General features: G+C 37.4%; 1 protein-coding gene across 2 annotated transcripts in view; it reads left to right on the top strand.

Annotated features, from left to right (window-relative positions):
- STIM2 (stromal interaction molecule 2) overlaps nucleotides 1-26,632 on the top strand; it is a 151,593-nt gene that overhangs the window by 86,748 nt on the left and 38,213 nt on the right. For both annotated transcript variants that reach the window (XM_039236643.1, XM_039236644.1), the window contains exon 3: nucleotides 6,398-6,512. In XM_039236643.1, the coding sequence (XP_039092574.1) occupies nucleotides 6,398-6,512 (115 nt within the window). The remainder of the gene's footprint in view (nucleotides 1-6,397; nucleotides 6,513-26,632) is intronic.

Consider the following 26,632-nt stretch of genomic DNA (forward strand, 5'->3'; position numbering starts at 1 on the left):
TTGTTTATAGTCTCCAGGGATCACTGTACTTTGTCGTCTTGATGTTCATGACCTTATTTATTTATTTACTATTGGATAGACTGATAGAATCATAGTTTGGTTAGAGATTTTTGGATTATAATCAATGATAATCTTGAAGAGTATTCATTATATAGGTGTATTGGTTCCTATAAAACATACTAGCATACTTTAGCTCATAAAGACATTGTGTTTTACAATTCTTTGTAAATTAGTTGTTTGACTCTTTCGTCTTATCATCTATCATCTGAGCATCCAGTTGAACTAGCATCATAAATAATGGGTAAGTTCTCCAGCTAGCGTGTAAAAGGCTATGGTCTAGCTTAAATAGTGTTGAGAGTCATTATGAGGCCAGTTGAACTCTGAGCTTTTCTGAGAACAGAATCTAAAGGAGGTCATTAGTGCACTTATTATGGGTAAACTGAAGATTGACTGATGGGTTTTTGATGTTGGAAATTTAGGGAGTCAGATTAAGGGCTGAAAAGGTACTGTAGCAACTGCACAGAAATGTAAAGTTAAGATGTAGAAACTGTCCAGATCAGCTTGAAGTTTCCATTAGTATAAAATTTTAATGTTTGGGGAAAAAAATTGAATTTAGGATCTGAAGAATTTTTTCTCAGATGTTAATTGATTTACCTTTTTTCATTTGTAATTTCATGAAAACATGTCCCAGTTTGCCTGTGTTATCTTAGGTTCTATGTAAGTGTCATCATTTGTCTTAGATGAGAAGATCGAAGTTATTAAGACAAAAAGATCTCAGCACTAGCCCATATCCCTGCATCGTTACAACATTCTTTGTGGGGAGTTTTGAGAGGATTTGATATTACTGCTCTGTGGATATACTTCTTAGATCAGTGATTATCACTGATGGTGATGTGTAGTGCCTCAGAGTCATCTTTCACCATTTCAAGAAATGATACAGAGTGTGCAAATGAAGGCACAGATTTAACTCATTATTTTAAAAGATGGTTTACATGAAGTAGCTGACTTGTTGAGTGTTTACTATATACCAAGCACTGTTCTTTACACTTCATATGAAATAAATCACTTAATCCTCATGCCTTTTGATGTATGACTCTTACTCTGATGAAAAAACTGAAACTTCAAGAGAGAGGAAAGTAACTTACTAAAGTTATATGGCAAATAGTAAATTCAAGATATCTGCGGTATAAAGATTGAGTCTGTGCTCTCAACCACTGTGTTCACTTTTGGGATGAGGAAACATGGACAATTCATGCTTTATCATTTCTAAGAATTTGGGAATCAGTGCATTTTTCAGGTTAGGATGATGGTGTGAATAGTGGTAAAGGACTTAAACTTTGGAATTCTTTAAAATTTACTTTGGTATTAAGTTTCCTGAATAACTATATGAAATGGAATGAATTGCCAACCCTCCCTTGGCCTTAGTTTTTCATCTTTACAAGTGAGAATAACAGTGGTCCTGTCTGGTTATGCGTTCTTGCTCCTTAGACATTATACTAAGGTATTTAGTATTCTTTTTTTTTAAAGTTTATTTATTTTGGGGAGTGGGAGCGAGGAAGAGCCACACTGTCAGTTCAGAGCTGGATGGGGGCTCAAACTTAAGAACTGCGAGGTCATGACTTAAGCCAAAATCAGGAGTTGGACATTTAACCAACTGAGTCACCCAGATGCCCTGGAACCCAGTTACTTTAACTGAGTCACATATCAGACCTTGGACACTGTTGTTTTGATGACAGGTGTCCTTTGGGAAGATCTCTGCTTACATCGTCCCTGAAAAGACTGTGGTTTTCCTCTTCATCTCTGTGCTATGTATTTTGTTTCAGAGGTCTGAAAAGGTAGTCTTAAAAATATTGGGAAATCTTAGATTTATAAATGTCTAATACTTTCCAAAATGTATATTAAACCTACCAGACTACTTAAGGTGAAAGTAGTTTATTCAGGCTTTAAACCTGAACAGCAGTAATAACTTTGATATATAAAACCACTCTAATTATTTTTATTGTCTAACACTCCTGTGTACTAGGTATGCATTTTTAAATTAATTTCCTTCATAACCATTTGTGTTAGGTAATTTTATTTTCCTCACCGTACAGAGGAGAAATAGGAGGCTAAAAAGAATATAAGTAGTAGAGTCAGGTTTTGAATATAGTCTGTCACACTCCAGAGTCTGATTGCTTAACTGTGATAGTAAATCACCTCTCCCTGGGTTTTGGGATCTTAATGTTATTTAAAAATAAAAGGGGAAACACTTATGTATCATTGTTATGTGATGGCAGTCAGGACAAGAGTTGTGTAGCCCAGGCCTCCGGAGGAACTGAAACTGGAAGTCCTCGAGAATCAGAGCCAGTTCCTGGTGCTGTTTCTTTCTCGCTGTGTCTCTTTAATTTTTTTCTCCCTTGCGTTTTGACTTCTGTATGTGGTTCGTCTCGACTGTTCATAAAGTGGTACCTTCGACACCAGTTTCCTTATCACCTTAAAAATCCAGAACCATCACCAAGTGACCTAGCCTTTTATGGTCAGAATTGCAGTTTCTTGTGAAATACAATCCTTTCATCCTGATCATGCTCTGGATTGTTTTCTTCTGGGTCAAGTGTCCATCCCTTAGTCACAGGGCTGTGGCAGTGGGTGATAGGTTGAGGAAGGATGAGCTACACTGATGTTGGCAGGGAAAGAGGTACAGACTGAAAAGGGCCCTCAAATATGACTACACTAGTCTATATCAGACTTTGTTAAGCGCTACCAAAAAATTAACAGCACTAATAGAAAAATACAAATGCAAATATAATAAAAACAAAAAAATACATTTCATCACAATATAAAATATAAACACAAAATACAACGAATATATATATTAGACATACAAGGAACTGAAATCAGCTTATCATCTAAAAGTTAACTTCCTGAAACTGGGTATGTAAATGCCGTGATGGTACTGGAAGAATAGATTTAAAAGAATCATCTAGGTGAATGTTTTTGAAAAGAGTATTCAGTAGTCATTTATTTGAGTACTTCTGTATTTGTATTGTCAATTCAGACTTTCCTATGGTAGGTTTAATTAGGTGCATAATTGGATATGTTTACCCAGGAACTCTAATGTAATTTGCAGTACATTATTTGAAGATTTACCTCATAGAATTTCAGAGTCTTTTCCAATTTCTTAATTCAAAGATTTCAACAAATAAGAAATGTTTGTCCTTTTCTCATGCATTTCCAGTTATTGGTAACTGCTCTTAAAATTTCTTCTGTTAGCCTGTCTCATTTCTACAATTTATACTTCTTTATGAAGTCATAGAAAAGTTTGAACAGTCAGAATGGTTGGTAGGATATTGGAAAGAGTTTATCAGAAGCTGACGAGTTTTAGTATGTTTGGTTGAGTTAAAAAATTTCCAGCTTAATTTCAACATAAGGTAATTCTAGTGTTTTCTAGTCACATTTGTGATCAAAATGTTGAAGACATAGGAGATATAGACTACGCTTTTATGTGGTTTGTTATGAATTGTATTATCTTGGGGTCAAGTTTTAAAACAGAAGCATATCTTACTTTTTAAATGATGATTCCAGGGAAAATATAACTCTGTTCATTTATTTAGTTTTGACCCAACTTTCTTAGAAACCAGATAGTTCTTTTACATTAAGTGAGCTATTGATAATCTTCATCAGCTTTTTTTAAATTGCTTTTTGATCCCTTAATTCTTTTATTTATTTTATTTTTAAGTGTTTATTTTTTAAGAGAGAGCAGGAGGGGGGAGGGGCAGAGAGAGACAGAATTCCAAGCAGGTTCCACCTGTCAGCGCAGAAGTCCAGTGTGGGGCTCAGTCCCAGGAGCTGTGAGATCATCACCTGAACTGAAGTTAAGAGTCGAGTGCCCAACCAGCTGAGCGTCCGAGGCACCCATTGCTTTTCTTCTGTGAAGCACGTATTTTGGCAGATATCTCTACACATTGTAGGCTTTCTAAAATGACTCACTAGCTAGAATGCCTTATCTAATCCATGTATGGAAATTAGCTTATTTTCCAAAATAGATTGATCCTAAAGCCACAGAACTCTTTTAGATTGTGTTCATGTGATGTAGAGAATTTCCGAGGAGATTGTTTTTCTCTTTTTCATGTATCACAAATATGAAACAGTTGCCATATGTTCCAAGTGGCTGGACTCTTTCCAATGCAGGCTTCCTCCCTGCTTGTTTCATCATCATGCTTTTCAATATAGAATTTCTCTCTAGCTCCTGAACCTTTTCCATGCTAGGGGCAGCTTCTGAACGTCTCAGTGGCATTGACTTTTTCAGGCATACCTACTAGATTTTGGAGGTATCAGGAAGAGCAAAGAGGAACGGGCAGAAAGAGGAAACTAGAAAATATGAAATAGAAATAGGCAAGAGTTGGAGCAATGAGGCAGGCTTCTTTAAAAGTCACTTTTAAAAACGGTATTTAGAAAACAAGAGTGAGGCACTACGTAGAACAGCAGAATACATAAGTAATAGACCTAGGTACCTGCTTTTCAAATTATCTGTGGTGAAGGACCAGAGTTTTCATTTCCAATTCATTACGGATAGGGCCTACATGGTAAATACATTTGTCATGAGCTTGGGTCAGATTTTTTTTGAAAATGTGTAATTGCTATAAAGGTTTCTAAATGGCTTCTCTCCATTTCTATACATGTTGTAGACGGGCATCAGCTTGCTGCCTGACACCAGTCCCACGACCACGTGTTGAGTGGTAGTGTTGATCCTAAAATGTTTTTTCTTATTTTATAACCGAGGTTATTAAAGCTCAGAAAAGTGAAATGATATTCCAGTGTTACACAGCTATTATTATTATTATTATTATTTTTTTTTTTTAGTTTCAGTAGAAAACAATACAAAAATAAAACTTGCCCTTTGAAGATGATGTTCGTTGTCAGCATATAAAAGTCAGAAAAATATGCCTCGGGGGTTCGGAGTTCTAGGGAGTTGGGATTTTCACTTTCTGAATTATGGATTTCTGAAATAATCTTTTATATGATCTTATATTTTTAAAATTGGAAAAATTGATAAAGATACCGAGTAAAATAATACCAAAACAAGAAACATCAGAAATGAGATAGAAAAAGCATAATAATATAAAAAAATATTTGTTTCATATAATTAGAGTAATGAGTTTATATGGGGAAAGTGTCAAGGGATCAGGCCTAAAAGATTGTCAGGGATAGGACTGGGAAGTGGTATATAAGCCATAACATAAACAGTAGTTTCCTATTTGCTTGGGAGACAGTGGGGAACATCTGAAGGATTTTGTGTAATGAAGTAACTTTTTAGCAAAGAAAATTTTAGTACATTCTATTTTATTTATTTTTATTAATTTTTTAAAAAATATTTATTTATTTTGGGAAGGGGCAGAGAGAGAATCCCAAGCAGTCTCCATGCTGTCAGCCCAGAGCCCGACACAGATCTTGAACCTGTGAACGGTGAGATAATGACTTGAGCCAAAATCAAGAGTTGGATGCTCAACTGAGCCACCCATGTGCCTCTCTACATATATATTTTAAAGTAAGATTAATGGAGGATCTATTTCAGTCTAATAAAACACTTTAGTTCTGACCACTGTAGTCAAATGCCTTTCAATTATGAATAATCACCTCAAAGGTAGGTGAACACAGAAGTACGAGTTAGTAGTTAGATTAGTATTCATTGTGTTTTGAAACACCCCATTACTAAGTATTTGGTAAAAATGCACAATATTGAGGCAGTATGCTGTGTTTTTGAGCATAACAGACTGCTTGGGTTGGAAACTTAGCTCTGTTGTTTGTGATTTTTTTCAACCTTGGGCAAATTATTTTACTTCTTTGGGTCTTAGTTTTCTCATCTATAAAATGGAAATACATAATACAGAACTGTCAGTGAAGTTAAAAGACTGTGTGTGTGTGTGTGTGTGTGTGTGTGTGTGTGTGTGTGTGTGTGTAGACATACTGTGTAATGTAAAATAGTACCTGGTACTATTTAGTACCTGAGCACTAAATAAGTACTTGCTCTTTTAAAAGTTTATTTATTTTGAGACAGAGAGAGAAGGAGAGAGAGAATCCCAAGTAGGCTTTGCATTCTTAGCATGGAGCCTGACATGGGGCTCGAACCCATGAACTATGAAATTATGAAATGAGCCAAAGTCAAGAGTCTGATGTTTAATCAACTGAGCCACCCAGGTGCCCCTAAATAAGTATTTTTATTGTTGTTATGATTAGTAGAAGACATGTTATTAAATAAATTTTTATAAACATGTAAGAATAATGTGAATATAAAATACCAAAAATGTACCAGTTATTACCTGAAAATTGCCACCTACTGGATTTCAAAATTTTGTTTCTCAGGTTAGAGACTACAATAGTGCATTTAAGTTTACTTAATGTAGTGTTTTCTCTTTTATAGTTTATCAGAGAAGATATGAAATATAAAGATGCTACTAATAAACACAGCCATCTGCACAGAGAAGATAAGCATATAACTGTTGAAGATTTATGGAAGCGGTGGAAAACATCAGAAGGTAAGACTATTTTAGTGAACTGAACCCCTTACCTGCCCTCTGCCTGCGTAGCCATTGTTAACTCACTAATTGCATATGATTTTATGAAAAAATCAAACTACTATTTTCTGTGAGGATATTTATATTTCAGTAAATAGTTTTTCTACTTTTGATTTTGAAAAATGATTTTTATCTTTCTTAGGATTCATTATGGGTCAGCTTGTTTCCAGATATTTGATACCTTATACTGGAATAAGTAAGATAATGCATGTCTGAGAGCTTAAAAGTTGTGGAGTGTTGCTTCAGCTGTTAAGTGACATTATTTTAAAAGGTTTATCAAATAACTCTGGATCCCAAAGTTTTGTTTTTAATTATCACATACAGTTTTCTGAAGTCTTCAGAAGGCACAGAACTTTTAAGCATTTTCTTAAATAATAGCTGCATGATAAAGTTATGTAATTTATATGTTATCATTTTTCTGCCCTTAGATCCTCAAGCTTTCTCATGGACAGTAAATAATCGGGGCAGGAAAAGTATATGACCTGAAACTGCAACTCGATCTCAAATACTAGAAATAAAAAAACGAAGTCCATTAAGCTTATTATTATTATTATTATTATTATTTTATATTTGAGTAATGGAGTCAACCAAAATGTCTTTTTCCAAATGTTTTTATGTTTCTTTTCTTTTATCAGTCAAGCATTGATGTTGTATATATTTTTCTTTGCACATTTGAATAGTGAAATCAAAGGAGGAGGAAGTTGGGACAGACTACCACATAGGAGGATAAAGACATAATAAAGTTTACTAGACTGGTTCTGGTAACATTTGGAAATGGAAAAATACAGAAAACTTGCTTTAGTGCTTGGTATTTGTATTATACATAAGAAGGTTTATAGCTTACTTACATTTTTGTTTTCATTTTTGAAAAGAGGCATCTGTTAAAATACATTGGGAAGAAGGAAAAGAAGGAAAAAAATGTCACTGACTTACTTGAAAGATACATAGACTTTAAAAATCTGTCTCCTCGTTTCCCCTCCCCATACCAATTTTAAGTAATAGGAACTTGGGTAGTACTAAGAGTGAAAGAATATAAATTTCATGGGGGGAATGTGCTAAAATGGTGAAAAGTTTAGTAAAACTTAATCAATGTACAGATGTACCTTGGAGATATCACAGGTTCGGCTCCAGACCACTGCAATAAAGCACGTATTGCAGTAAAGCAAGTCACATGATTTCTTTGGTTTCCCAGTGCATATAAAAGTTACGTTTATACTATACTGAATTCTGTGAAGAGTGCGATAGCGTTATGTCAAAAAAAAAATATAAGATGTACATCCCTTAATTAAAAAGTGCTTTATTGCCAAAATATGCTAACCATCATCTGAGCTTTCAGTTCTAATCTTTTTGGTGGTGGAGGTCTTGCCTCAGTGCTGGTGGCTGCTGACCGACCAGAGTGGTGCTTGCTGGGGGCTGCTGTGGTGTGGCGAGTTCTTAAAACTGGACAGTAAAGTTTGCCACATCCACTGACTCTTCCTTTCGTGTACAGTTTCTCAGTAACATGCAGTGCTGTTTGATAGCATTTTACCCATAGTAGCCCGTTTTTCATAACTGCAGACCCTGACCCTGCTTTCTCAACCTGATTTATGTAATATTCTAAATCCTTTGTTGTCCTTTTACCGGTGTTCATAGCATCTTCACCAGAAGTAGATTCCATCTCAGGAAAACACTTTCCTTGCTCATCCTTAAGAAGCGACTCCTCATCTTTCAAGTTTTATCATGAGATTGAAGCAATTCGGTCCCATCTTCAAGCTCCACTCCTAATTCTGGGTCTTGCTGTTTCCACCACATCTGTGGTCACTTCCTCACATGAAATCCTAAACCTCCCAAAGTCCTCCAGGAGGGCTGGAATCCACTTCTTCCAAACTCCAGTTATTGTTGAGATCTTGCCGCCTTCCCATGAATCACGAATGTTCTTAATGGCATTTAGAGTCGTGAATCCTTTCCAGAAGGTTTTTAATTCACTTCCGCAGACTCATCAGATGAACCTCTATGGCAGGGATAGCCTAATGAAATGTATTTTTTAATGGCAAGACCTAAAAATGGACATTATTCCTTGATTGATGAGCCGTAGAATGGATGTTGTTTTAGTAGGCATGAAAAAACATGAGTCTTGTTGTACATGCCCATCAGAACTCTTGAGTGACCAGGTGCATTGTCAGGGAGTGGTGATACTTTGAAAGGAGTCTTTATTTTCTGAGCAGCAGGTCTCAACAGTGGGCTTAAAATATTTAGTAAATTATGTTGTAAACAGATGTGCTGTCATCCAGGCTTTGTTGTTCCATATATAGAGCACAGGCAGAGTAAATTTAGCAGTTCTTCAGGGCCCTAGGATTTCCATAATGGTAAATGAGCATTGCCTTCATCTTAAAGTCCCCAGCCTCATTAGTGCCTAACAAAAGAGCCAGCCAGTTCTTTGAAGCTGCGAAGCCAGGCACTGATTTCTCTAGCTGTGAAGGTCCTGGATAGCATCTTACAATGTAAAGCTATTTGTTGTTTCGTGTGGCCATGCTGGTCACTTCCCTCCTGGAGAGCTTGCTTCAGCTTCTGCATTAGCACTTGCTGCTTCACCTTGCACTTTCATGTCATGCAGATGGCTTCTTTCTTTAAATCTCATGAACCAACCTCTGCTAGCTTCTAACTAGAAATCTGCAACTTCCTCACCTCTTTCAGGCTTCTCAGAATTGAAGAGAGTCAGGATAGGATCTTGGCTCTGGATTAGGCTTTGGCTTAAGGGAACATCATGGATGATTTGATTTTATATCTAGACCACTAAAACTTTCTCATCAGTAAGACTGTTTCACTTTAATATCATGTGTCCATAGGAGTAGCACTTTTAATTTCCTTCAAGAACTTTCCTTTCCATTGACAACTTGGCTAACTGGCACAAGACACCTAGCTTTCAACCTGTCTCAGCTTTTGATGTACCTTTCTCTCTAGGTTTAATCATTTCTAGTTTTTGATTAATTTATTTTTTTATTAAAAGAATTTTTTAATGTTTACTTATTTTTGAGAGAGAGAAAGAGACAGACAGACAGACATGACCGGGGGAGGTGCAGAGAGAGAAGATGACACAGAATCCAAAGCAGGCTCCAGGCTCTGAGCTGTCAGCACAGAGCCCAACACGGGGCTTGAACTCAAGAACCATGAGATCATGACCTGAGCTGAAGTTGGATGCTTAACTCACTGGGCCACGCAGGCATCCCTCTGGCTTTTGATTTAAAGTGAGAGATGTGATTCTTTCTTTCACTTGAACACTTAGAGGCTATATTATAAGGTTACTAATTGGCCTAATTTCAGTATTGTTGTATCTCAGGGAATAGGGAGGCCCCAGGGGAAGGGGGGGAACAGCCAGTTGGTGGAGCAGTCAGAATACACACAGCATTTATCAGTTAAGTTTGCCATCTTATGTGGGTGCTGTTTATGGCACCCCAAAACAGGACAGTAATAACATAGAGATCACTATAACAAATATAATAATGAAAAAGTTTGAAACAGTGTGAGAATTACTAAAATGTGACACAGAGACAGGAAGTGAGCAAATGCTGTTGGAAAAGTGGTGCCGATAGACTTGCTTCTGCAGGGTTGCTGCAGACCTTCAATTTGCAAAAGGCAAGATCTGTGCAGTGTGTGTGGCATGCGGTAAGTAGGAGTGTGGTAGAACACGGCCTGCCCGGGTACGGACTGTCTGCAGTATGGAGGTACTACTGAGGGGATCAGAGCCATTATAGCGTCTGTGGCTACTAGTATATTTTAGATTTTGGATAAGTAATAAGTTGAGTGGAAGTAACTTAGCTATGTTTGAATGAAGGAAAAAAGATGTGATCCTTTGTTACCACCCGGGGTACCCCCCCCCCCCATTCAGCCCCATCTCTTGGTTGGGTAATTGCAGCAGCTGCCCTGGGTCCCCCTCTGCGTGCTTGTGCTGCGCTGCATTCCTCACTCAGCCTCACAGGGTAATCTACTTCAAACCACGTCAGGTTTGCTTCTTGCCCTGTGGTGGCTCAGAGTAAAAGCCAAATCTTTACAAAGACCCATAAGCCCCTACCTGACCTGCCAACACCGCTGCCCCCCTCCTCCCCCCCCCCACCCCCACGAGCTCCTCTCTTCCCTGTCATGTCCTGCTTATCTGTCTCACTCACGCTGCTCTGTCCCTGCCGGACTCCTGGCTGTTCCCCACGGCAGGACTGCTCGTGTCCTCACGGACCCTCAGTGAGGCTCACTGTCACCTCTCTGTTTAAGACGGCAGGTCAAGCTCCTTCCGTCCCCTTCTAGCCTTGTTTTTTGGCATGCTTATCTCTCTTAGTCAGCTTCATGTTTTCTCTTTCCCGTATCATGTATCATCTTCTAAGGTATTATATAATTGACTTATTCGTTATGTTGGTGTCCTTTCTGCTGCCTCTGAGAATGCAAACTGCAGAGAGCAGGGGTTCTTTGTTTATTTTTTTAATTAATGTGTTCCCAAATCATGGGACTCTGTCCTCAAACCGTGTTTTGGTTTTTGACCTTAGGGAGTTTGGTGAGATTTTTTGTGATCTATAAGCATGTTTTGTTTTGTTGTGGCTTAAGGCCTTTCCAAGTTCAGTAGCCTCTTAAATCACTTTCTCCCTGGGCTTCCACCTTAATTTCCACCCCCTAAAATTTTTACCATTATGATGCTGAGAAGATTTTCATCTAACTCACCAAAGATTTGGCCTAAATTTTGTATTATATGCTGCTTTTTCTCCAAACCGCAGTCTCTCACATTACCTCCTAGGGAAGTAGCACATGGGAGGAGGGGTCTGAGGGCTCCTACTAAAACAGCTGCATGCAAGGAAAGAGAGAAGCGAATCTCAGATAAAATAAACCTCTGTTAGAAGCTTTATAGTGACCTAATTGATTTTTTTTTTTCCTAATTGATTTTTTCAATCCATGTGAGACATCTTATTAAAGGACTCATGTAAAGGTGGGACATTGTTGCTAGATCAGAGGCATTTATGTATGTATGTATGTATGTATGTATGTATGTATGTATGTATGTTTATTCGGGGCGGGGGGCAGAGAGAGAGGGATACAGAGAATCCCAAGCAGGCTCCCCGCTGTCAGTGCAGAGCCCAGAGTGGGGCTGGAGCTCATGAACCATGAGATCATGACCTGAGCCAAAATCACAGGTTAGATGTTTCACTGACTAAGCCACCCAGGCGCCCCAAGATCATTGTTTTTTAAGTTATAGCCTGACAAGACTTGGATATCCGGGAGACCCCTCAGGGACAGAGCTCGCTGAATGTGCAAGATTCTGCTTTTATCTGGTGTATTTTGTTTCTTTCTTTTTTTTTTTAATTTTTTAATGTTTTTTATTTACTTCTAGGAGAGAGAGAGAGACAGCGTGAGCCGGGGAGGGTCAGAGAGAGAGGGAGCCACAGACTCTGAAACAGCCTCCAGGCTCTGAGCTGGCAGTCAGCACAGAGCCCGACGCGGGGCTTGAACCCACGAACCGCGAGATCATGGCCTAAGCGAAAGTCGGATGCTTAACCGACTAAGCCACCCAGGCGCCCCTGGTGTATTTTGTTTCTATCTAAGATTTTTGTTAGGAAACAAAAAGTGATTCTTTTGAGAAAGTTTGGAAACTGCTGCTATAGACATTAGAATGTACCTCTAGCAATACTGTGTGGTTCAAGGTTGTTCAGTAGACTGGAATTCCAGCACACACTGGCGTGCATGCATGGCCTTATAGACACCTGCAAATGTACCATCATATGTGTCTCCAGTGCCTAGAGCAGTGCTCTGTTTACTTTGATATTCAGTAAATATTTGTTGATTGGATGAATTCTATCTGATGAGCATTGGCTATTTAGTATTTCAGTTTATCCAATACTTTTGGGTATAGGCATTTCTGTTACAGTAAAATATGTGCATTCCTGAAAAACTTATGTTTTGTAAAATTATGAACTTAAGAATTACAGAGTTTATGTGACCAATGGGGTTGAAGCAGGCGACTCAAAATTTATGCAACTTTGTGACCAAAGCACTAACAGTACTAATAAAAATATTAGCACAAGTTCAAAAGACGTGTCAAATTCCTAATCAGTTAATACAGTAGCGGATATGTGCCTTTACCTTAAATGAGTAGGTCAAGGTAACTTCACAGATGGAGGTGTTAGATGGGGCTGAGGCTGCTAAATGATGTAGGTGAGGGCACAGCACACCAAGGGGAGAGCTGAGCCCAAAGCCCTGCTGAGCCAGCGGTGGCCACGTTGGGTGAGGAAGGAGTACAGCAGACAGCGTGCTTGTAGCTTGCTGCTTGCCGTTCTGTACACTTTGTACCCATTTGCTGTTACTCTGCAGTATAAAATGCTGATTAAGTCACACTTGAAATGGAGTCACTGTTATATTTTATTGACATGATCCTTGTTGATCAGTTGCACGTAAGCTAATTCTTGGCATGGAAGCACATGTGGCAGAACAGGTAGTATCTGTGATATACTCAGTAAGCACTGATCCCAGGTGTTAACGGTGAATTAAACATATCTCTGGGCTGTAAGGAGTAATATAGCTGAGTAGGAAAGACAGACAGATAATTGTAGTATGCGGTGATGTGTACCATGATGGGAGTAAGTGTGGGATATGGAGATAGCTCACTGGAAGAAGTTAAACACAGACTGTGGTAGGATTATACACAGAAGGTGGTGCTTGTGTTAGGTTCAGAGGGTTGACCAGGAGTTCTGGAAGGGGGTGAGGAGGTGGACCATTAACGGTGGCCTCTCATGGCTCTTTCTTCAGGCACCTGGAACTTGCTGGCCATGGAAGTGGCATGCTGTAGGAAGTGTGAGGGCTTTTACGCTCTACAGATTTAAACCTTAATCCTTCTTTTTATGAGTACTCTCTGGGAGGTGAAGTGGACCTGAGACCTTTATGGAGTTGTTAACTGGGGAAAAGGAAAATGGTGTGATGCAGAAATTGATCCTGGCGTCAGATACAGAAATTTCAGTGTCACCTGAATATACTTTTTGTGTTTGTGTGGAGAATGCTTGGTCAGTCTGCACATGGCAGTAGTTCAGTGCAAATGCAAGCCATTTTAAAACTAGTATTAGATTTCAGATAGATTTTGATAAATGGGGTAAGTTGTTAGAATTAGGAATGCGTTAAAAACATTGTGATTTTAGCTAGATACCTAGTGAAGGAAAATGTAGAGAGGAAATTATTGGTTTATGTTTAAGTTTGAGGCACCATAATAGATAAAAAACTGATTAAGTAATATACTGTTTTTAAAAATGGTAACTCATTGGGCTAAATATTTTATAACATGTGACAACCATGAGGTAATCTTTCCATCCTGTTCAGCATGGGTCTTATCTTACCTAAGATCACTGTGTAATTTTGGGCTTTACAAATTGAATAGACATTTGAAAATTTTGCAGAAGGTTTAATTTTTTTTGTATTAGAAATTTAAACAAACTGAAATTGTCTGAGAGAAGAGAGATGTAGGTATTTAAATAAGGTTGTTTTCAATTGTATACAAATTCCACCCGGAGAGAAGTGACCGAGAGTATTTTCTTTCTGTTTAGGAAAGCAAAAATGGGAATGTCTCATAAAAGGATATATAAAGGAAAAAAAAAAATCCTGACATTGAATGTTAAAGTTCTAAAAGTAAGGAGAATTCTAGATATTTCCTTTATATGTAGATCCTTGGTATTCATAAGAATATTCTTCTGGATGTGACGTATAAATGGATCTCTCTATGTTCATAAAAAATCTTACCAGTTTTTTAGATGTATGCTATTGGCTACAATGAGATTGGGATGAAAAAAAAGTATCTTTGCACATTATTTAGCATTATCAGAAGAGTAACTGGAGATACAGACTTTGCACATGATAAGGTATCATTTCTTCGTGGCATCCGATAACACAACATTTATTTGTAAGCTTACAGTCTGCGTGGTAGTCACTGTGGTAGAGCACAAGCATAAGATAAGGCCTTTCTCCCCAGGGTGCTTACACTACTGTCACATGCACACAGATGAAATGTTAAGTAACAATTGAAGAAGGTATGAGTAAATACTAGGTAAGTGATACTGTTATGACTTAGCAAATGGACAGATTTGTTATGGGAAAGTATTCATTAGGGAGATGACTCTTCAGCAGGAATATTAAAATGAGTAAGTAGTTATGTGTAATTCCAGGCTCAAATTCTTAGTTCCTCAAATAAGTGTAATTTACAAATCAGAACTATAATAATTCTTTAGTGTATGTGAGATAAGAATAAATCACTGTTTTAATATTTGTCTTTTTCTGTTCTGTTTTTCTAACATGTAATGGTTAACCATTCTATATCTTTGTCATTTGCTAAATGTAGATAAAAATTGTGTACCACATCAGATTGTTGAGGATGAGATGAATTTGTATGCCTACAGTGCTTAGAGCAGTGCCTGGCACATAGTAAGTGCTTAATGACCATCCCTTGTTCCCACTGTTTTTGTAAGATAGATGTGAACAAGGCGCATGTGGAGACATGGATGGAGCCTGATACAGATGGAACAGGTGTCTGGGTTAGGGATAGTGGAAAATAGGGTCTGTCGGAGGGAGACCGGACTGGGGAGCCCTGATGTTTAAACCTGATGAGCTGTTCAGGAGTGGTAAGATTCCACTCATGAACCAGTGCTTACCAATTGGTGGTGGTTGCCTGTAGCACTGTATTAAAGAAGCTTGATCTGTGTCTGGTCTCAGTAGCAAAAAAGAACATTATTGTAGAAATTAGTGGTTAGCAATGTTTACTTTATCTTTGGAAGGTGGTAGTGTATTTTAGCATTTTCATCATCACCACACCAAGTATTAGAAACCATTTTACAGCTACCTTTTTTAGAAAGCCTTATAATATAGAATAGTCAAAGGAAATGAATTAATTCACTCAGGAAGACTAGCTTTGAATTTAATATAATGTGGACTTGAGTGGGAAGAATAAAAAATCATGAATTCTGACAAACGTTCTACAGGAAGACTTGAATCAACTTTTCCCCTTTGTTCAGAATGAATTCCATTTTTTTTTCTCCTTGTGATTTTAGACCCATTGGACTTGAGGAGAATCATTTAACTGACTCATATGGTGTACATATTTTAGTAAATATTTATTATGAGCAAGACATTGTTCTAGTTACTGAAGATACACAGATGAAGAATCTGTTTTCTGTTTTCCACTTGCCTATAGTCTATTATTGGAGAAAAATCTATTAATAAGCAGTTAAAAATCGCTTCTCGACCTTTTGGCTAAGTTCAAGTGTAATAAGCAGTTAAAGGATGTAATATGATCTAGCACAGAGATGTGAAGTAGGCCTTGTGGGATAATAGCATAAGAAGTATGTTGGTTTGTCTGCAGAGGGCAAGTAAGGCTCAAGGAGTTAGTTGCAATAAGCTGTATTTACCTTCCATCGCTTGTTATCTCTTCACTGGGAGGCACTCTGCTGGATCAATTGCTTTCAAGATATTTGTAGTTAATATAGCACATTTCAAACCACAGGGCTCTTAGTGTGCTTCAGATGCTTGTGCTGTCTTGTTAACTCAGGTTTTTAACACTTTTCAACTTTTATATGATACTTTTGGTTTCGGGAGAAGCTGTTGTTAGCCATCTATAGAGGTACTGAGTTTCCATTGTCTACAGAAAGCAGTTTATACAAGAGAAGGCCTGTTCTTGAGGTGGAGTCTAGTTTCAGAATGACAAATGTCATTATTGCTACTACTAACAAAAGTCTTTTGTAGTCCAGGTTTCTTGTATGTAGAGAACAGGTCACACAAATATATTGGTCATTTATTGCTGTCAACCAACTTTTAAGTGTGCTTAACATGGGTCTTTGTTAGAGGAGTAGCATGAACATTACTTGATCAGCTTGCAAAATACTGTGCTATATTAGTCAGAATTGATTTTTGCATTTTGCATAATACATGCCCTTTTTAAATTCATTAAATAGCTTTTTTTATTATAAAATTATGTACATGAGTTCTGAGAGATCATAATAGGTTTCTGATCTTATCTATTCATCATCGTATGTCAGCATTTCGGTCTCCCTTTATTTCATATCTGTTTATTGGGGCTTACTGTTTTGGTGTGTATTATTTTCATTTTCTTCTTTCCTGTTTCTTTTATTGTTCACCCTTTTCCTCTTTTACTTCAGGATACTTGACTTTTGGAGATTTAGGGTCATTGTGTGTACTGATTTGTTAGGATTAATTATGTCTTTTTAATCTGTGGAAGATATTTCACTTTGAGATGGCTGTGTCTTTTACACTTTTTTTGGTTTTATTCTGAAATAGAGACCACCTCTCAATAGAGTGCAGAGACCAATTGCCTATCATATCTCTCTGTACTTTGGGTTCTAAAAATTGACAGTTTCTATCCTTTGGGAACTCATGAAATAGATATGTTGTGAGCCTCACTTGTTTCTCAGATAAATTTTCCAGTATGTAATTCATCATATGATGAAAGTTTTCTTATAATTTAAGGAAGTATTATTCTAAAATTGTTTGTAAATTTACCTTACTATGGTTTTCTATGCACCTGAGTTATTCTACATTTCTCCTCTGCTGTGTTCACAGACTCAAGGGATACCTCAAGTGTGGAGTACAGTAACAGAACCTTCTGCAGAAGGTAAAACTGAGGGCTGTCCACTTTTCACTGTGATGGACTATTTAGAAAACAGTAGCCTTTCTTAAACATCTTATTGTTCTTTCTTCATTTTCCCAAGCAGTTGGGAATCGATTCCATATAGATTTGTGTTAACTTTGGCTTTACTATTCCTTGGTTTGGGAAATGGGTGGGTAGGATGGACTCTGGCTACTGTCAGGGTGTTAAAATGTATATTATTACAGGAGATTCACTACATAAAATTCTACTTTAGGTGGAACAAAATTTTATTCCTGCTTTTTTAGATGAGAGGGTTGCTTGTTGATAATAGTATTCTTTTCTTCAAAGATGGTCACTTGTACAAAAAAACTGTTTTTTCCCCAAACAAGGCTGTGTTTACTTGGGTCTTTTTTTCTATTCTATCGCTTATTGCTTAGAAGTTTAGAAGCAATTAAAATAGAAATAATGCAGATTACAAGTACATTGAAAATAAAATTTTCAGAGATATTCAGTAAAAGGCGAAAGACTTATTTAATCTGAAGAGAAACCAGAGTATTCAGAGATATTCAGTAATCCACTTCTATTTAAATATGAACATGGTTTATTTCTGAAAACTGTAAACATTTTTGTAATTCTGGATCATATATGTATATTTATATTACATATGTAAATATGTGGTCCAGAATGAATGATAAAAATAGGGTAAATCACGTAGTATATGTGTATTTATCATACTTAAATACTTTCAATTCTGTGAATGGTTACTCTATTAAAATCGAGTACTGAGCACAAATGAAGCTTATTTTCCAACTTTCTCTTCTGGTTAAGATGCTCTTCAATAAGAGATCCTAAATGAGCATTCTTCTAATTTTTGGCCAATCTTCTGTTCCTATTTCTCTTTTTGTCAGTGTGAATTCTTCTAGGTTGTTGAAAATGGTGGACCATTTACATAGTTTTGATTTAGAGTATTTAAAACTGCTTACTTATTGCTTTAAAATTAAGAGTCTAGATCAGTCTGACAAAATGAAATAGTAAATGTCAGTCACATTCAAGTAAATTTTTTACTTCGATCATCATTTCTTTTCCTTACCATCAGGTACAAAGAAAGTATAAAACAGGTGTTTTTCACTAGGAGCTTATGGCTGCTTAAGGTCTATGATCTAAAACAAAATTAACAACAGAGAGTTTTAATTCACTCACATAAAGGAATGATAGGTAAAGTCATAGGACTTGAGAGTTTAGTGAGAGAAGGAAAGAGAATAGCCCCCTGGGAATACTGCTAATAGGACAAAAGCTGAGGCTTAGCTAATGAAGTAAGTAATAGCAGTCAGAAACATGGGAGGTAAATCAGAAAGTGTAGAGAGTAAAGTTTTCAGGAAGTAATGGATGGTTGTATAGTCAAAGGCATAGTCTCCACATTGCAGAGTGAGTATCTGCTGAAAGCCCTCATGAAGAATGTTCTTTTTCAGATGTCTGTAATAGGAACACATGTCTCATGTCTTTCATGTCTCTTTACATTATGTGAATCTTGATAAATTTCTTCTCCCTCCCTTCTTTAGTGGGAGGTAGAGAGAGGAGAGATGAAAAGTGGCTAGTAGTTCTGATATACAGAAAAAGGATGTAATTGGAAAAACCCATGAGACTGGGCAAGAAGAAGATCATTAACCTTCACGAATTTAAACATTGATATGAGGAATTGAATCACATATACATACACACAAAATAAGTGTTAAAAAAGACTTAAGTGGAAGCAACCCGAATGTGCATCAGTGGGTAAATGGATGAAGAAAATGTGGCATATATATACAATGGAATATTATTCAGCCTTAAAAGGAAGGAAATTCTGGCATGTGTTACAACATGGATGAACCTCGAGGACATTATTCTGAGTGAAATAAACCTGTCATAAAAGGACATATAAAGGACAAATACTGTATGATTCTATTTATCTGAGGTGTCTCAAGTAGTCAAGATCATGAGACAGAAAGCAGAATGGGGGTTGCCAGGAGCTGGGGAGAGGGGAGTTACTGGTCAGTGGGCACAGAGTTTCAGTTTTGTAAGATGAAAGGAGTTCTGAAGTTGGATGGTGGTGATGGTTGTACAACAATGTGAATACTTAGTACTATTGAACTGTAAGCTTAAAAATAGTGAAGATGGTTATTTTTATGTTACGTATTTTAACTTCAGTAAAAAAAATGATCTAAGAGAATGGGTAGATAAGAAGTAGAGAAACAGTGAGCAACCCGCTGCTTAAGGTACAGGCAAGAAAAATGGAGGGAAATTGGTAGTTACAAATGGCTGGTATGATCAAGTAAAGGGTTTTCGAAAGAACTGGTAGATTTGACTGTGCTTAAAGAAACAGGGAAGCACTCTACTGACATTTTTAGAAGTTAAACATTTAAAAGAATTTTCAATTCAAGGAGTACTTTGTTCAAAAAGTACTGTGTGTAAGAGTTGGTAATTGGAATTGTACCTTATTACATCATTTAATGCCAGCGTTTATTTTCTTCATCAATAATTGTGTTGGTTTATGGATTGAAAAGATATTGTTGGCTAATAACAAATGAATTTAAGCTAAGACAGGCTGTTGACAGAATTGCTAGCTGGCACTCCTTACGGGCATGTCACTAAATGTTTTCAAATCCTTCGTAGAATTTATTTCCCATGAAGAATTTGACTGATAATTCAAAAACTATGTCTTAAATTTTGGGGAAGGGGATGGGGTGGACTAGGAAAAGAGGAATTGGGAGGGTGAGTAATTAAGGCCTAAGGAAGACCTTACCTTTTAAATTTGCTTATGCATTTGTTTGGTTTCTGAATTATATGTTGTAAGAATATAGAATTCTAACGTCATTATTTTCCATGTTTTGACCAGTACCAAATATTTTGTGACAGAATTTTAATGATAGTGCTACAGCTCTACTACTACAATGAATAATAATAGGTTTCTGTGTACTAGCTGCATACCCACTGATCCAGAGCCTGTGACCTTAGCAAAGGTAAGCATGCCCCAGATTGCAGTGTGAGATAGTTGAAGATTGATATGCTTTGGTAGTTGTCTAAATTTGTCTCCTCTGTTTTTAATGAGCATGCTTAGTTGCATGAATTTGACCATGACATTAGACTGCATTCTCTTTTAGATGTATAATTGGAAGCTTCTGGATGTATAATTGGAAAAAGGGGAAGCCTACTTTTAAGTTAGTGGATATATGTTTTAAGACTGTGTCCAGATTCTGAGTGGTTTTTTAAGAATGTCCAAAAAAGTAATCACTCTAGTTTTTAATGGAACCTGCACTATATTAAGTCCTGGAGGCTGAATTTACCATAAAACTAAATGCTTAATCACATAAGTTATGTGCATAACTGACTGTTCGACATGCTTTGTTGAGTGGCTTGAAATTACAGTATACTATGTCTTCTTTTTTACTACAGAGCTTTATTTTAAGGATTGAGCAGTTTGTGTTTTAGTAAGTCTTATTTTGGTGACAGAAGATAGAGAGAGACTCAAATTGCCTCACATATATTGGGATATTTGTTGTAAGGATACTTGATCATCAATGATTTTACCAATTGCAAGTGATAAAATCCAGACACTTGGTTCATTCATTCACTGTGTCATCAAACATGTATTTAGTTCTTCCTGTTAGACAGGCATTTTTTTGGGTTTTGGGCATAGAGCATTGAGCAAATTAAATATTCTTCCCTCATGAAGTTAATACTCTCTTAGGGAGACAGATAGTAGACAAGTTTGCATGTGTGCATTTAGATATATAGGCTCATAAGACTATTGGAACAGATCAGTGATAGGATAAAAGTAAAGCAGGGAAGCACATAGTCATTGACCAGATAGGGTGAGGGCTTTGTAAGTGATGCAGTCAAGGAAGAACTCCTCAAAGAAGTGATACTCATCGGTTATAGATGTGAGTGTTGAGAGAGAGTGAGCCAAGGGGAGGTCTAGGTGAAGCACATTGCAGGCTTAGAGATCAGCCAGGCTAAGACCTTGAGGCTGGTGTGATCTTGAAGTATGTAGGGGATTATGAGAAGGCCAGTATAACTAGAAGGTCGTAAAGGATGGGGAATGTGATAGGAGATGGATAAGATCCGTGAGGTAGACAGGGCCAGATTTCCTAGGACCTTGTAAGGCCTAATAATGAGTCGAGGATTTGTTATAAGTGTAAGGTAGTATATTTTACATCTAACTTCACTTGGAGTTTTGAACAAAGTAGTGATATGATTTTTCTCTTGCAGAGATTACTGTAGTAACTCTTTGGGTGTTAGACTCTTGAGGAAGGGGGGCAGGAGTAGAAGTGAAAGGCTTTAAGGCCATGAGGCTCTTGCAGCAACTTGGTAGGAGGGAGCAGCAGAGAGGTCCGACTGATAATACAGTTTGAAGGAATAACGGATAGAATTTGCTGCTGGATTGGCTTCAGACGCTGGTCGGAGGTGGGGACAGGAATTAATGATGGCTCCTAGATGCTATGGACCTATGTGGTATTAAAATTTCTTGGAGGTGGAGGTGATTAGGAAAAAAATTCTGAACAAGCCCAATTAGGGGACCAATAATGGAGGCAGAAGTTGATTAACAGTGAGATCATGATAGAAGACACTGAATGGTGGGAGGTCAAGAAGCACAGAGAGGAGCTAGGAAGGAAGAGCGGTGGCCAGTGAGATGCTAGATGAGGGGAACTGGGAGAACGTGGGGTCCTGGAATCTTGGACAGGACAGTTGGGTGTTTTTTTTTTAAAGTTAATTTATTTATTTTGGTGCGAGGGGGGAAAGGGCAGAGAGGGAGAGGGAGAGAGAATTCCAAGCAGGCTCTGCATTGTTAATGGCAGAGCCCAACATGGGGCTCGATCTCACAAACCATGAGACCAGGACCTAAACTGAAATCAAGAGGCAGATGCTCAGCCGACTGAGCCGTCCAGGTGCCCCAAGGAAGGAAATGTTTTAAGAAACAGGGCACAGTCCATGTCAGATGTTCCAGAAGTTCAGATAAGACGGTGACAGAGATTAGATTGGCAAAGTAGAGGTTAAGTTTGTTGGTGATCTTGACAAAAAGCAGCTGACTGCAGTGGTGGAAGTGAAAGTCTCATTGGAGTGAGTTAAAGAGGAAGTGGAGATGGTAAACATTGTTGACTTTCAAACTGGACTTTGAGAAGAGAAAGTAGAAGAAAAGCTTAAAAGGCGTGGATAGGTAGGGTCTGGCAGTATGGGTCCCCTGATATAAAATATAGTTACTCCTTCAGAAAGATCTGATATATTCTTGATATTTGCAGTCTAAAATTTGGACTAGAAATGGATTTTCTTATGGGCCTCTTTTGGTCTTACTCTGTGTCTTATAATTAAGTATATCATTTCCCAAATACAGATGCCTTATTAAATCCCATTTTGGTGTTTTAATGAAATGAGTTAAATTGACTCTCAACATTGAGAAGTCTGTCAGTAAATTTTACTCCACTTCTCCCCTTTCCAAAATCTTACTGGCTATTACAGATTTTCCCTACTGCACCAGCATTTCTTTCTCTGACAAGGTGAAACCTTTGTCAGTGTGCTCACTTAGGGTTCACCAGACCTGTTTATATTGTGTAAAGGGAAATTACGTGATTTTAAAAGCATCATTAGAGGAGCAGAAAAGTGAATTTGGGGTGACAGAAACTAGGCGCTGTCCTTTCTGAATTACTTTGCAAATCTTGAGAAAGGGATGCTCTCCAGAAACCTGTAAATTCAGGAAATAAATGATTCTTGGTCCATGGTCTAAACACCCCCAAAAGGCAAATCGTATTCATCAACTTAAGTAATATCTAGGAATACCATTGATTCTTCCCAGGTACTGTTAGACTTATAAAGATTATAATGTGGAAGGTTTTGTAATCTTTTGTCTTCATGATGTCCTGGAGTTCTTGTTTGAGTTACTCACAAATTTTTGCCAAACAACCCCCTCACAATAGGGAAAAAGAACAAATGTAACATCAGAGAGTCAATGAGTATGAAGTTTTCCAAGACATCCAGAGAATTAATTGTCTAGGAGGATATGCCTTTGTGAAATTACAAAAAGAGCTTTATTAAGTTATAAGCAGTTATAGGTAATACCTTGCTATCATTTCTACGCAAAGCAATGCTTTTCTGTGACTTAGGCTACTATAAGAAATGATAGTTTTATGGTTTACAATGCTATCTTCATTTTCCATATTTTTAATGGAAAATTTGAGTGATATTTTTTCAGAAATGAATTTCATGTCATTGTGAATGTCTTTCATGTATATTATTAGGAAGCAAGGAGCAGAACTCTCTGAAATACCAAATGCATTCAATATTTTTATTAGTAACATTGGTGTAGATTGAAAGCATCTATAAATTACAAATAGGTATGATGTTTATCTTCTAGAATATAAGAATTGGTTCAGTTTACAAGTCAGTTTGGTTAGGCAGGATTTAGAGGTAATCAATTTTGGTTTGTCAACACTTCCATTAAAATAATAATGATTATTAGAGTAAGCTATATTGTTTTCAAAGAATAACAAGCATAAGAAAGGGCAATTCATAATTTAAGAACTCTGAATTTAATTATTTGGTAATACCTTGTTGCTTTGTCTCCTAACAGTATCACCAAAAGAAGCAGAATTACTTTCTTCCCCTTTGGCACAGCTGGGGCCTAGGGAGAAAAAAATGTTAGAACAGGAAAGGACTTCCAGATCTGGGAAGTAAGTCATTTGCAAGAGTACAAAGAAATACAACTGGGAATTATTGACTAGACAGTTAGAAAATGCAAAAAAATCTGAAGCAGTTTATTTCAACTCCAGCCTGTAAAAGTAGAGCAGTAATAAAGTTTAAATGTTCAGTAATTTAAACCAATGTAATTATCATATTCCTAAAAAAGACTACTAATATATCAGATTATTCTTGAAATTGGTTTTCCTTTAAAGGAGTTTTCAGGGACACCTGGGTGGTTCAGTCAGTTAAGCAACCAGCTTCAACAAAGGACACGATCTCACGGTTGGTGAGTTCAAGCCCCATGTCATGCTCTGTGCTGACGGCTCAGAGCCTGGAGCCTGCTTCAGATTCTGTGTCTCCCTCTCCCTCTGCCCCTTCCCTGCTCTTTCTTTGTCTCTCTGTGTCTCTCAGAAATAAATGTTAAAAATTAAAAAAGAATTTAAGTTAGTTTTCAAAAGACATCATATTTTTGTAGTAGTTTATTAGTTTTTGCTGGATTAACATCCTAAATCCACTGTAGAAGCTTTCTAATAGCATGAATTTTGTATCTTACATCTTTTCAACCTGGTACCAAGTGAATAATGGACAATAAAGTTTGTGGGTTTTGAGGCTTCATAATCACTGAGGCTTCTCATATTTTAGACCCTCATTTCTTGAGAAACCTCAGGGTGCAGCTGTCCTTTCCTGGAGAGACAAATTCCCAAAGGAAATGTGGAACTTGACTGCCTGTATTCAGTTCCTTACATAGCACTTACTGAATTTGTGTCTTTGGGCAAGTACCTTAATCTACATGTCCCTAATTTTCCCCATCTGTAAAATGTAGCTAATAATAGCACCTACCTTAGAGGATCATGTTGAAGATTATATGAGTTAATGAATATATAGAGCTTAGAATAATACTTGATAATAAGAGAGCCTAGTGTTTGCTATTACCATTGTTAGGGTGAAAAAATTACTATTCTTTATTAGAGAAGAACACAAGCTACAGAGTGATAGAGAAGCCAGCAATTATTAGAACTCTACCTACATAATTGAAAAAGAATGGAAAGTTTTCTTTTTAAAATTTTAATGCCTTAACTGAAGACAATTTCAGATTTAGTGAAAAGTTGTAAGACCAGAACAAAGAACTCTGGGCATGCAACTTGCACCCACTAGTTTTAGCATGGCTGGGTATTTCTTGCCTGAATTAATTAACTCTGATGGTTGCCAAATTCTAATTTTTTGAGTTCCATTATTCCTTCTATTTATTAGTTGGATTCTATTGTAAGGGGGAGATTTAAGCAGAGTATATTATCAGCATCTTGTCCTATGAAGATGGTGGGAGAGATAATAGATGTATCTTGAAATTAGAAATTGGAGAAATAGCCTCCAAATCTTATGATCTGAAGATTGACCTTCTGCACTTAAATTTACATCAACGTGGGTGGACTCTTCGGTTTCTACTTTATTCAGTGGATTATGGTTCATTGCTCTCATTATGTTGGTGCTCAAATTGTTCCAGATTTGGCAAGTGGAAAGCTTTCAAGCTGGCTGGTTTCTGTATTCTTTTATATGTATGTCTCCATCATTCTATGAGCTCTTCTTACTTTCTTGCACAAAAAAAAAAAAAAAGAAGTTCCAGGCTCATTTTGTTATTTCTTAGCCCTAGGCCTGGACACAACCATTTCTTCAAGGAGTCCTGGTTACTGATAGTTCAGATAGTTCTTTAGAAGTCGTGATTTGCGCACTAGATGTGATCATTGGTGCTGAGGTGTGGCTGTTGGCGGGCCTTCTCAGTGAACGATTAAGAACTGCATACCTCTCTATTCCTCTCTGTATATTAAAAAGTCTTGAGTATCACAGATAACCTCATACTGTATCATACTGCTACCAGTACTATACTACCGGGTTCATTCTAGCTTAATCTCTCTTTCTCTGTTTATACCTGTTTATACTCCGTATGAACACCCTAGCTCTGTTATCTTCAATATATTTTCTTATTTGCCTGTCCGCCTGTAAATAAGCAATCTCTTGACTCCTTTGGGCTGCTGTCTTATTCAGGAGCCTGTGTGTATAGACCCTCTACTCTCGCTGAGCTGATACACCCCAGTGTCCCATTATGTAGACTCTGGTCACCACTGGCCTATCTTCCCATCCTCATATGGAACCTAGCCACTGCTGGGCAATTGAAAGATTGTAAAATGAATTTAAGAAAGAGAAAACATTTTGGAGAGAAGTCTGAGCCCTCTCCAGTGACACTATGTCAAGAAGTCTGTCCTTTTTTTTTTTTTAATGTTTATTTTTGAGACCAAGAGAGACAGAGCATGAGTGGGGGAGGAACACAAAGAGAGAGAGAGACACAGTATCTGAAGCAGACTCCAGGCTCTGAGCTGTCAGCACAGAGCCCGACGTGGGGCTCAAACCCACAAACCGCGAGATCATGCATGACCTGAGCTGAAGTCAGCTGCTTAACCGACTGAGCCACCCAGGTGCCCCAGTGAGTGTGTCTTTATGAATTACTTTTTATTACTAAAGCATGTTATTCACATTTTTCCTTTCTCACATAACTCTAGCTATTGAGAAAGGTACCTATGATGGGGAGGTTATTTAGCATTTTGATGTTTTTTTAAATTTTTTTATTTTTTTAAATGTTTTATTTATTTCTGAGAGAGAGAGAGAAAGACAGACAGCGTGAGTAGGGGAGGGTCAGAGAGAGAGGGACACACAGAATCTGAAACAGGCTCCAGGCTCTGAGCCAGCTGTCAGCACAGAGCCCCACACAGGGCTCGAACCCATAAAT

The sequence above is a fragment of the Hyaena hyaena genome, unplaced genomic scaffold (assembly GCF_003009895.1).
Source record: "Hyaena hyaena isolate Hyena2069 unplaced genomic scaffold, ASM300989v1 scaffold_114, whole genome shotgun sequence".
NCBI lineage: Eukaryota > Metazoa > Chordata > Mammalia > Carnivora > Hyaenidae > Hyaena > Hyaena hyaena.